The sequence below is a fragment of the Rattus norvegicus genome, chromosome 2 (assembly GCF_036323735.1).
Source record: "Rattus norvegicus strain BN/NHsdMcwi chromosome 2, GRCr8, whole genome shotgun sequence".
Classification (NCBI taxonomy): domain Eukaryota; kingdom Metazoa; phylum Chordata; class Mammalia; order Rodentia; family Muridae; genus Rattus; species Rattus norvegicus.
Genome location: NC_086020.1, coordinates 190,239,058 through 190,251,957, shown reverse-complemented (window position 1 = coordinate 190,251,957; position 12,900 = coordinate 190,239,058). Strand labels below are relative to the sequence as shown.

Here is a 12,900-nt window from a genome sequence, read left to right as displayed (position 1 = left end):
CATAAAACTAACGATGTTCTTAAAATTGCTCAACCACCATTGTCCAACTCCAGAACACTGACATCAATTCAACCCAACTCCCCAGTAATCGTCTCCCCGAAGTTCCTAGTTCCAAAACCTGGGCTGCCAACTGTTCTGCCTCAGTGGTGTGACTATTTCCAACTTTTCAACCAGACAGAATACAATTTGTGACCTTTGGGTCTGGCTTATTTCAGTTAGCACGATGCTACAAGGCTTACCTCCTTACAGTGCACACTTCACCCCTCCAGGCTCAGCACTTACTTCCTGACTATGTACACTCTCCACTTGCTCCGCAATGTGCTGCTAACTATCGTCTACTCTTTGACTACTGACTGAACAACACTGTTTTAAATATTCATCTTCATGTTTTAAATATTTTCTCTATATACTTAAGAAGCTGTCATATTACACTATAACTTCTTATGTGACTGGCAAATGGCTTTGTGATGGTGAATTTGTGGTTTTGACTTGAGTTTCTGTAATAGTCAATGTTGTGAAGTTTCTTTATCATGGTGATTTGAATATCACTTTTTAAGAATTGAGAATTAAGTATGCATTTTTGTATTCACTCTGTGTGTAATTCCTGTTTTCTCATTTTCAACCTTTACTACTTAAGAAATGTTGCCCTTCTCAAGACTACCTTTCTCCTAAAATTAGTACCAACTTACTCAAGAATATGACTTGTCTGTGCAAACCACCCAATCCTCCCCCTTCTCCTCCTCTCCCTCCTTCTTCACTTCCCTATTTTAGAAAAGCACTGAGAAGCAAGGTGGCTGCTGAAGAATACAAACAGAACTATCAGAAGATGAGCACGACATAGTACTCTTAAGCTAAGGATGCCCAGGGTGATAGAAACTGAGACCTGCTTTCTACACAGCCCACCACACAAAAGACAACAAATATAACTTGGTCAAGGAAGAAATAAAGAAAAACTTTCTAGAATTTAACAAAAATGATGGCACAACATATCCAAAATTATAGGATACAATGAAAGCAGAAGAAATGTGCTAAGAAGAAAAGTCATACTCGGTGTGCCTCCAAAAAGAAACTACAGAGAGCATACACTAATAGCTTGACACGCCTGAAAGCTCTAGAACAAAAAGAAGCAACAAAAGGAGCAAATACACCCAAGAGGAGTAGACAACAGGAAATAATCAATCTCAGACCTGAAATCAACAAGTAGAAACAAAAAGAACTATACAAAGAATCAACAAATCCAGGAGCTGGTTCTTTGAGAAAATCACTAGATAGATAAACCCATAGCCAGACTAACCAGAGGGCAAAGAGACAGTACCCAAATTAACTAAATCAGAAATGAAAAAGGAGACATAACAGAAACTGAGGAAATTCAAAAAAAATCATCAGATCCTACTACAAAGGCCTATACTAAACAAAACTGGAAAATCTGGATGAAATGGACAATTTTCCAGACAGATACCAGGTACCAAAGTCAAATCAGGATCAGATAAACCATCTAAACAGTTCCAAAACCCCTAAATAGAAGTAGTCATTAAAAGACTCCCAACCAAAAGAAGTCCAGGACAAGATAGATTTAGTACAAAATTCTATCAGACCTTCAAAGAAGACCTAATACCAATACTCTTCAAACTATTCCACAAAATAGAAACTGAAGAAACACTATACAATTCATTCCTTGAAGCCAAAATTACGTTCATGCCTAAACCAGACAAAGGGCCTACAAAGAAAGAGAACTTCAGACTAATTTCCCATATGAATAGCGACGCAAAAATACTCAATAAAATTCTTGCAAAACGAATGCAAAAACACATCAAAACAATCATCCATCATGATCAAGTACTCTGCAACCCAGGGAGGCAGGGATAGTTCAATATACAAAAATCCATGAACAAACTCAAAGAAAAACCACATGATTATCTCATTAGATGCTGAGAAAGCAGTTGACAAAATTCAACACCCCTTCATGATAAAAGTCCTGGAAAGAACAGGAATTCAAGGACCATACCTAAACATAGCAAAAGCAATATACACCAAATCAGTAACCAACATCAAACTAAATGGAGAGAAACGTGAAGCAATCCCATTAAACTCAGGGACTAGACAAGGCTGCCCACTCTCTCCCTATCTATTCAATATAGTATTTGAAGTCCTAGTCAGAGGAATTAGACAACAAAAAGAGGTCAAAGGGATTCAAATTGCAAAGGAAGAAGTCAAAATATCACTATTTGCAGATGATATGATAATATGCTTAAGTGATCCCAAAAATTCCACCAGAGAACTCCTAAACCTGATAAACAACTTCAGCAAAGTGGCTGGGTATAAAATTAACTCAACAAATCAGTAGACTTCCTCTACTCAAAGGATAATCAGGCTGAGAAAGAAATTAGGGAAATGATACCCTTCATAATAGTCACAAATAATATAAAATACCTTGCTTGGTGTGACTCTAACCAAAAAAGTGAAAGATCTATATAACAAGAACTTCAAGTCTCTGAAGAAAGAAATCAAAAAGGATCTCTGAAAATGGAAAGATCACCCATGCTCATGGATTGGAAGGATTAATATTGTAAAAATGGCCATCTTGCTGAAAGCAATTTACAGATTCAATGCAATCCCCATCAAAATTCCAACTCAATTCTTCATAGAATTAGAGAGAGCCATTTGCAAATTCATGTGGAATAGCAAAAAATCCAGGATAGGGAAAACTATTCTCAACAATAAAAGAACTTCTGGGGGAATCACCACCCCTGACCTCAAGCTGTATTACACAACAGTGGTGATAAAAACTGTATGGTAGAGGTGGGCACTCCTGAGGCTGCAGAGCGGAAGAGACCACCAACACTGCTCACCACTGCCCACATCCCTGGCCCAAGAGGAAACTGTATAAGGCCTCTGGGCTCCCGTGGGGGAGGGCCCAGGAGCGGCAGGACCCCTGTGCCTGAGACACCACCAGAACCAGAAAGAAACAGACCGGATAAACAGTTCTCTGCACCCAAATCCCGTGGGAGGGAGAGCTGAACCTTCAGAGAGGCAGACAAGCCTGGGAAACCAGAAGAGACTGCTCTCTGCACACACATCTCGGACGCCAGAGGAAAAAGCCAAAGACCATCTGGAACCCTGGTGCACTGAAGCTCCCGGAAACGGCGGCACAGGTCTTCCTGGTTGCTGCCGCTGCAGAGAGCCCGTGGGTAGCACCCCACGAGCGAACTTGAGCCTTGGGACCACAGGTAAGACCAACTTTTCTGCTGCAAGAAAGCTGCCTGGTGAACTCAAGACACAGGCCCACAGGAACAGCTGAAGACCTGTAGAGAGGAAAAACCACACGCCCGAAAGCAGAACACTCTGTCCCCATAACTGACTGAAAGAGAGGAAAACAGGTCTACAGCACTCCTGAAACACAGGCTTATAGGACAGTCTAGCCACTGTCAGAAATAGCAGAACAAAGTAACACTAGAGATAATCTGATGGCGAGAGGCAAGCGCAGGAACCCAAGCAACAGAAACCAAGACTACATGGCACCATCGGAGCCCAATTCTCCCATCAAAACAAAAATGGAATATCCAAACACACCAGAAAAGCAAGATCTAGTTTCAAAATCATTTTTGATCATGATGCTGGAGGACTTCAAGAAAGACGTGAAGAACTCACTTAGAGAACAAGTAGAAGCCTACAGAGAGGAATCGCAAAAATGCCTGAAAGAATCGCAAAAATCCCTGAAAGAATTCCAGGAAAACATAAATAAACAAGTAGAAGCCCATAGAGAGGAGACACAAAAATCCCTGAAAGAATTCCAGGAAAACATAAATAAACAAGTAGAAGCCCATAGAGAGGAGACGCAAAAATCCCTGAAAGAATTCCAGGAAAACACAATCAAACAGTTGAAGGAATTAAAAATGGAAATAGAAGCAATCAAGAAAGAACACATGGAAACAACCCTGGATATAGAAAACCAAAAGAAGAGACAAGGAGCTGTAGATACAAGCTTCACCAACAGAATACAAGAGATGGAAGAGAGAATCTCAGGAGCAGAAGATTCCATAGAAATCATTGACTCAACTGTCAAAGATAATGTAAAGCGGAAAAAGCTACTGGTCCAAAACATACAGGAAATCCAGGACTCAATGAGAAGATCAAACCTAAGGATAATAGGTATAGAAGAGAGTGAAGACTCCCAGCTCAAAGGACCAGTAAATATCTTCAACAAAATCATAGAAGAAAACTTCCCTAACCTAAAAAAAGAGATACCCATAGACATACAAGAAGCCTACAGAACTCCAAATAGATTGGACCAGAAAAGAAACACCTCCCGTTACATAATTGTCAAAACACCAAACGCACAAAATAAAGAAAGAATATTAAAAGCAGTAAGGGAAAAAGGTCAAGTAACATATAAAGGGAGACCTATCAGAATCACACCAGACTTCTCGCCAGAAACTATGAAGGCCAGAAGATTGTGGACTGATGTCATACAGACCCTAAGAGAACACAAATGCCAGCCCAGGTTACTGTATCCAGCAAAACTCTCAATTAACATTGATGGAGAAACCAAGATATTCCATGACAAAACCAAATTTACACAATATCTTTCTACAAATCCAGCACTACAAAGGATAATAAATGGTAAAGCCCAACATAAGGAGGCAAGCTATACCCTAGAAGAAGCAAGAAACTAATCGTCTTGGCAACAAAACAAAGAGAATGAAAGCACACAAACATAACCTCACATCCAAATATGAATATAACGGGAAGCAATAATCACTATTCCTTAATATCTCTCAATATCAATGGCCTCAACTCCCCAATAAAAAGAAATAGATTGACAAACTGGATACGCAACGAGGACCCTGCATTCTGCTGCCTACAGGAAACACACCTCAGAGACAAAGACAGACACTACCTCAGAGTGAAAGGCTGGAAAACAACCTTCCAAGCAAATGGTCAGAAGAAGCAAGCTGGAGTAGCCATTCTAATATCAAATAAAATCAATTTCCAACTAAAAGTCATCAAAAAAGATAAGGAAGGACACTTCATATTCATCAAAGGAAAAATCCACCAAGATGAACTCTCAATCCTAAATATCTATGCCCCAAATACAAGGGCATCTACATACGTAAAAGAAACCTTACTAAAGCTCAAAACACACATTGCACCTCACACAATAATAGTGGGAGATTTCAACACCCCACTCTCATCGATGGACAGATCATGAAAACAGAAATTAAACAGTGATGTCGACAGACTAAGAGAAGTCATGAGCCAAATGGACTTAACAGATATTTATAGAACATTCTATCCTAAAGCAAAAGGATATACCTTCTTCTCAGCTCCTCATGGTACTTTCTCCAAAATTGACCATATAATTGGTCAAAAAACGGGCCTCAACAGGTACAGAAAGATAGAAATAATCCCATGCATGCTATCGGACCACCACGGCCTAAAACTGGTCTTCAATAACAATAAGGGAAGAATGCCCACATATACGTGGAAATTGAACAATGCTCTACTCAATGATAATCTGGTCAAGGAAGAAATAAAGAAATTAAAAACTTTTTAGAATTTAATGAAAATGAAGATACAACATACCCAAACTTATGGGACACAATGAAAGCTGTGCTAAGAGGAAAACTCATAGCGCTGAGTGCCTGCAGAAAGAAACAGGAAAGAGCATATGTCAGCAGCTTGACAGCACACCTAAAAGCTCTAGAACAAAAAGAAGCACATACACCCAGGAGGAGTAGAAGGCAGGAAATAATCAAACTCAGAGCGGAAATCAACCAAGTAGAAACAAAAAGGACCATAGAAAGAATCAACAGAACCAAAAGTTGGTTCTTTGAGAAAATCAACAAGATAGATAAACCCTTAGCCAGACTAATGAGAGGACCCAGAGAGTGTGTCCAAATTAACAAAATCAGAAATGAAAAGGGAGACATAACTACAGATTCAGAGGAAATTCAAAAAATCATCATATCTTACTATAAAAGCCTATATTCAACAAAACTTGAAAATCTACAGGAAATGGACAATTTCCTAGACAAATATCAGGTACCGAAGTTAAATCAGGAACAGATAAACCAGTTAAACAACCCCATAACTCCTAAGGAAATAGAAGCAGTCATTAAAGGTCTCCCAACCAAAAAGAGCCCAGGTCCAGACGGGTTTAGTGCAGAATTCTATCAAACCTTCATAGAAGACCTCATACCAATATTATCCAAACCATTCCACAAAATTGAAACAGATGGAGCACTACCGAATTCCTTCTATGAATCTACAATTACTCTTATACCTAAACCACACAAAGACCCAACAAAGAAAGAGAACTTCAGACCAATTTCCCTTATGAATATCGACGCAAAAATACTCAATAAAATTCTGGCAAACCGAATCCAAGAGCACATCAAAACAATCATCCACCATGATCAAGTAGGCTTCATCCCAGGCATGCAGGGATGGTTTAATATAAGGAAAACCATCAACGTGATCCATTATATAAACAAACTGAAAGAACAGAACCACATGATCATTTCATTAGATGCTGAGAAAGCATTTGACAAAATTCAACACCCCTTCATGATAAAAGTCCTGGAGGAATAGGAATTCAAGGCCCATACCTAAACATAGTAAAAGCCATATACAGCAAACCAGTTGCTAACATTAAACTAAATGGAGAGAAACTTGAAGCAGTCCCACTAAAATCAGGGACTAGACAAGGCTGCCCACTCTCTCCCTACTTATTCAATATAGTTCTTGAAGTTCTAGCCAGAACAATCAGACAACAAAAGGAGATCAAGGGGATACAGATCGGAAAAGAAGAAGTCAAAATATCACTATTTGCAGATGACATGATAGTATATTGAAGTGATCCCAAAAGTTCCACCAGAGAACTACTAAAGCTGATAAACAACTTCAGCAAAGTGGCTGGGTATAAAATTAACTCAAATAAATCAGTTGCCTTCCTCTATACAAAAGAGAAACAAGCCGAGAAAGAAATTAGAGAAACGACACCCTTCATAATAGACCCAAATAATATAAAGTACCTCGGTGTGACTTTAACCAAGCAAGTAAAAGATCTGTACAATAAGAACTTCAAGACACTGAGGAAAGAAATTGAAGAAGACCTCAGAAGATAGAAAGATCTCCCATGCTCATGGATTGGCAGGATTAATATAGTAAAAATGGCCATTTTACCAAAAGCAATCTACAGATTCAATGCAATCCCCATCAAAATACCAATCCAATTCTTCAAAGAGTTAGACAGAACAATTTGCAAATTCATCTGGAATAACAAAAAACCCAGGATAGCTAAAGCTATCCTCAACAATAAAAGGACTTCAGGGGAATCACTATCCCTGAACTCAAGCAGTATTACAGAGCAATAGTGATAAAAACTGCATGGTATTGGTACAGAGACAGACAGATAGACCAATGGAATAGAATTGAAGACCCAGAAATGAACCCACACACCTATGGTCACTTGATTTTTGACAAAGGAGCCAAAACCATCCAATGGAAAAAAGATAGCATTTTCAGCAAATGGTGCTGGTTCAACTGGAGGGCAACATGTAGAAGAATGCAGATCGATCCATGCTTATCACCCTGTACAAAGCTTAAGTCCAAGTGGATCAAGGACCTCCACATCAAACCAGACACACTCAAACTAATAGAAGAAAAACTAGGGAAGCATCTGGAACACATGAGCACTGGAAAAAATTTCCTGAACAAAACACCAATGGCTTATGCTCTAAGATCAAGAATCGACAAATGTGATCTCATAAAACTGCAAAGCTTCTGTAAGGCAAAGGACACTGTGGTTAGGACAAAACGGCAACCAACAGATTGGGAAAAGATCTTTACCAATCCTACAACAGATAGAGGCCTTATATCCAAAAATATACAAAGAACTCAAGAAGTTAGACCGCAGGGAAACAAATAACCCTATTAAAAAATGGGGTTCAGAGCTAAACAAAGAATTCACAGCTTAGGAATGCCGAATGGCTGAGAAACACCTAAAGAAATGTTCAACATCTTTAGTCATAAGGGAAATGCAAATCAAAAAACCCTGAGATTTCACCTCACACCAGTGAGAATGGCTAAGATCAAAAACTCAGGTGACAGCAGATGCTGGCGAGGATGTGGAGAAAGAGGAACACTCCTCCATTGTTGGTGGGATTGCAGACTGGTAAAACCATTCTGGAAATCAGTCTGGAGGTTCCTCAGAAAATTGGACATTGAACTGCCTGAGGATCCAGCTATACCTCTCTTGGGCATATACCCAAAAGATGCCCCAACATATAAAAGAGACACGTGCTCCACTATGTTCATCGCAGCCTTATTTATAATAGCCAGAAAATGGAAAGAACCCAGATGCCCTTCAACAGAGGAATGGATACAGAAAATGTGGTACATCTACACAATGGAATATTACTCAGCTATCAAAAACAACGAGTTTATGAAATTCGTAGGCAAATGGTTGGAACTGGAAAATATCATCCTGAGTGAGCTAACCCAATCACAGAAAGACATACATGGTATGCACTCATTGATAAGTGGCTTTTAGCCCAAATGCTTGAATTACCCTAGATCCCTAGAACAAACGAAACTCAAGACGGATGATCAAAATGTGAATGCTTCACTCCTTCTTTAAATGAGGAAAAAGAATACCCTTGGCAGGGAAGGGAGAGGCAAAGATTAAAACAGAGACTGAAGGAACACCCATTCAGAGCCTGCCCCACATGTGGCCCATACATATACAGCCACCCAATTAGACAAGATGGATGAAGCAAAGAAGTGCAGACCGACAGGAGCCGGATGTAGATCGCTCCTGAGAGACACAGCCAGAATACAGTAAATACAGAGGCGAATGCCAGCAGCAAACCACTGAACTGAGAATAGGTCCCCCGTTGAAGGATCAGAGAAAGAACTGGAAGAGCTTGAAGGGGCTCGAGACCCCAAAAGTACAACAATGTCAAGCAACCAGAGCTTCCAGGGACTAAGCCACTACCTAAATACTATACATGGACTGATCCTGGACTCTGACCCCATAGGTAGCAATGAATATCCTAGTAAGAGCACCAGTGGAAGGGGAAGCCCTGGGTCCTGCTAAGACTGAACCCCCAGTGAACTAGACTATGGGGGGAGGGCGGCAATGGGGGGAGGGTTGGGAGGGGAACACCCATAAGAAAGGGGAGGGGAGAGGGGGATGTTTGCCCGGAAACCGGGAAAGGGAATAACACTTGAAATGTATATAAGAAATACTCAAGTTAATAAAAAAAAAAACAAACTGTATGGTATTGGAACAGAGACAGGCAGATAGGTCAATAGAATAGAATTGAAGCCCCAGAAATGAACCCATACAACTATGGTTTCTTGATCGTTGATAAAGAAGCTAAAACCATCCAAGAGAAAAAAGCATTTTTCAACAAATGGTGCTGGTTGAACTGGTGGTCTAAGAATGCAAATTGACCCATTTTTATTTCCTTGTACAAAGCTCGAGTCCAAGTGGATCAAAGACCCTCACATAAAACCAGATACATTGAAACTAATAGAAGAGAAAGTGGGGGAAAGCCTCAAACACATGGGCACAGGGGAAAATTTCCTGAACAGAACACCACTGGCTTATGCTCTAAGATTAAGAATCACCAAAGTGGAACCTCATAAAACTGCAAAGTTTCTGTAAGGAAAAGGACACTATCAATAGGACAAAATGGCAACCAACAGATTGGAAAAAGATCTTTAACAATCCTACATCTGATAGAGGCCTTATATCCAAAATATACAAAGAACTCAAGAAGTTAGATTCCAAAGAGCCAAATAACACTATTAAAAAAGTGGGGTACAGAGGTAAACAAAGAATTTTCAGCTGAGGAATAATGAATGGCTGAGAAGCACCTGAAGAAATGTTCAACATCCTTAGTCATCAGGGAAATGCAAATCAAAACAACCCTGAGATTTCACCTCACACCAGTCAGAATGGCTAAGATAAAAAACTGAGGTGACAGCAGATGCTGGCGAGGATGTGGAGAAAGAGGAACACTCCTCCATTGTTGGTGGGATTGCAGACTGGTACAACCATTCTGGAAATCAGTCTGGAGGATCCTCAGAAAATTGGACAGAGAACTACCTGAGGACCCAGCTATACCTCTCCTGGGCATATACCCAAAAGATGCCCCAACATATAAAAAAGACACGTGCTCCACTATGTTCATCGTAGCCTTATTTATAATAGCCAGAAGCTGGAAAGAACCCAGATGCCCTTCAACAGAGGAATGGATACAGAAAATGTGGTACATCTACACAATGGAATATTACTCAACTATCAAAACAATGACTTTATGAAATTCATAGGCAAATGGATGGAACTGGAAAAATATCATCCTGAGTGAGGTAACTGAGTCACAAAAGAATACACATGGTATGCACTCACCGATAAGCGAATATTAGCCCAAAAGCTTGGAATACCCAAGATACAATTCACAGACTATATGAAGCTCATGAAGAAGGAAGACCAAAATGTGGATGCTTCAGTCCTTCTTAGAAGGGGAACAAAATATTCACAGGAGGAAATACAGGGCCAATGAATGGAGCAGAGACAGAAGGAAATGCCACGCAGGGACTGCCCTACCTGGGGATGTATCCCATATGCAGCCACCAAATCCAGTCACTATTGCTGATGCTAAGAAGTGCTTGGTGACAGGAGCCCAATATGGCTGTCTCCTGAGAGGCTCTGCCAGAGCCTGACTGACAGATTAAGATGCTTGCAGATAACCATCAGACTGAGCACAGGGACCCCAAGAAGGAGTTAGAGAAAGGACTGAAGGAACTGAAAAAGCTGAACCACCGTACCGTGCCAATTCCTTTATGAAGACAGCAGCAGAGCAGTAAAACTAAATCAAACTCCCTTTTAGCTGGGTAGTGCATGCCTGTGATTCCAAAACTTGAAGCAAAGTCAGGAGGACTCAGCAGTCAGCACAGCGTGGTTTACACTGTGAAGCAGTCTGGGTTCTTTCTACACTGTTACAGTTTCCATTAAATGTCTCTTCAATGAATGAGCTTAAGTCCCACTGCCACAAATTTATTGAAATCATTAGATTTATATGCTTCAGACTCATTGAACAGATCATGACCACATGAAGGTAACACAAGTAATTAAGACTCAAACTAAGCAAAAAATATTAGTAAAATACCTCTTCGAGTTCTGAGATAGCAAATACCACCTTTTCAATGGTTTCCCCATGGATCTCTAGGAACCGCCTCACAGTACCTAAAGAAGACAATGGAAAGAATTCAATGTTAAAGCCAAGCTTTGGTTTCTTTAATGGGCTTCATCAGCTACTGCTCCCTCACCGAGCAGCAGAAAAGTCTCCACATGACCGCCTCACAGCCTGGTATGCTTTCCTCCAGAGCAAGTAGCAGACAGTTTCAGAGGTCCTGTGATGGCGTGCTCTCTGCTCTTGGCCCTCCACTGGCCCTAAGGTGCCATGGCTTTATTGTACTTGCTGCCCTGGTTACAATGTCTGTGACAATGTCTGGCTACAGAAGGTGCTGAGTCCAGACCTCTCTCCTATCCAGCATGTTCTTTATTTCTCTGAGGCTTCCCTTTGGCCAGAATGATCTAGCACAAATGGAAAGCACAGTGCTTTTGTGTTCATTCAGTTACAGCGTGAGGTGTCCCGGCTCACACAGCCAAAGTCGAGTCATCTTTTTCTTAGTCTCTATCCCACCCTAATGTGTGTGTGCACCATGGTGTGTGTGTGCATCACGGTGTGTGTGCCTAGCTCAGAGGACAACTGGCAGGAGTTAGTTCTGTCCCTGTAGCATAGGGCTGCAGGGTAGACTCAGGCCTGGCAGCACTCATCTCTGCTTGCCAAGCCACCTCACTGGCCCTCGATCTCCTCTGGCATTTTCTATTTTTTATTTCAATCCACACTGGCATGTGGTTTCCATGTACAATATTTTAATTCTGCTAACATGTCAAATATCCATCCTTCCTCTTTCAGCGGCTTTCAGGCTCTTAGTGCTCACACACATTTTGGCAATAAGTTAGTGGCTGGTCTCTACAAGTTTTGCTTCCTGTGTAATCTTCTTACAGTACCTTCCGCAGGAGAGACTTGTAATGGAGCTGTATCCCTTATAAGTTAAGGTTCAACGTTCCCACATGACTTGCCACACTGTCCAGGCTAAGTCCTCCTAAGTCCTGCTTCCCACTGTTCCTCCCACACCTCTTCCACTATCACTGAGGATTCATGATGCCCTATCCAGAGGAAGGTCAGTTCTGACAGAAAACCTGATTCCTCCGCTCTCTTCTTTTGTGAATCTTCACTCAGTGTTCAAGGTCTGGTCACAAGCTATGTTGTGTAGAACTCTACCCCTCCCCGTGTCCTCTATACACAATCTCCTGCATCACCTTAGTTCAAGTTCACTTTAGGGTTTTTCAGGTTTACAATAGGTTAAATGAGATATATAGTCCTATGGTAAACTGGGAAGACTGAACTTTTGAGCATCCTTCTACCTGAAAGCTTCTTACAGCTACAATGTGACTATTTAAAGCCAAGGCTATTTTATGCTAACATTATATTAACTGAAGACTAGCAGAACATGACCATACGACATGCACTCATCAAAAGCAACTAATAACTAAATTTATACTCTATGTGCTGCCTTGGTAAGAAATGTAGTCCCAGGATCTAGTGCAGTAGACTCATTTGATGAGAGCGGGATGAAGATCTGAATGTAACTCTGCTGCTCTCGGAGCAAATCTGTTTTCCTTCTGGTCTGCTTTCAACCATTTCCTTAAAACAGCATAAAAAATTTTTCTTTTATACTATTTACATTAGATAAAAATTTGACAGTCATATGTAATTGTCTCTTAACACAATCACTGTATGTTTCCTATGGAAGGTAATG

The 12,900-nt window shown here is 40.6% G+C and overlaps 1 protein-coding gene across 3 annotated transcripts in view; it reads right to left on the bottom strand.

The window, feature by feature from the left end:
• The window catches only part of Gdap2 (ganglioside-induced differentiation-associated-protein 2), a 58,971-nt gene that overhangs the window by 24,171 nt on the left and 21,900 nt on the right, over nucleotides 1–12,900 (bottom strand). For all 3 annotated transcript variants that reach the window (XM_063282173.1, XM_006233032.5, NM_001013201.1), the window contains one exon: nucleotides 11,181–11,257. In XM_063282173.1, coding sequence (XP_063138243.1) covers nucleotides 11,181–11,257 — 77 coding nt within the window. The remainder of the gene's footprint in view (nucleotides 1–11,180; nucleotides 11,258–12,900) is intronic.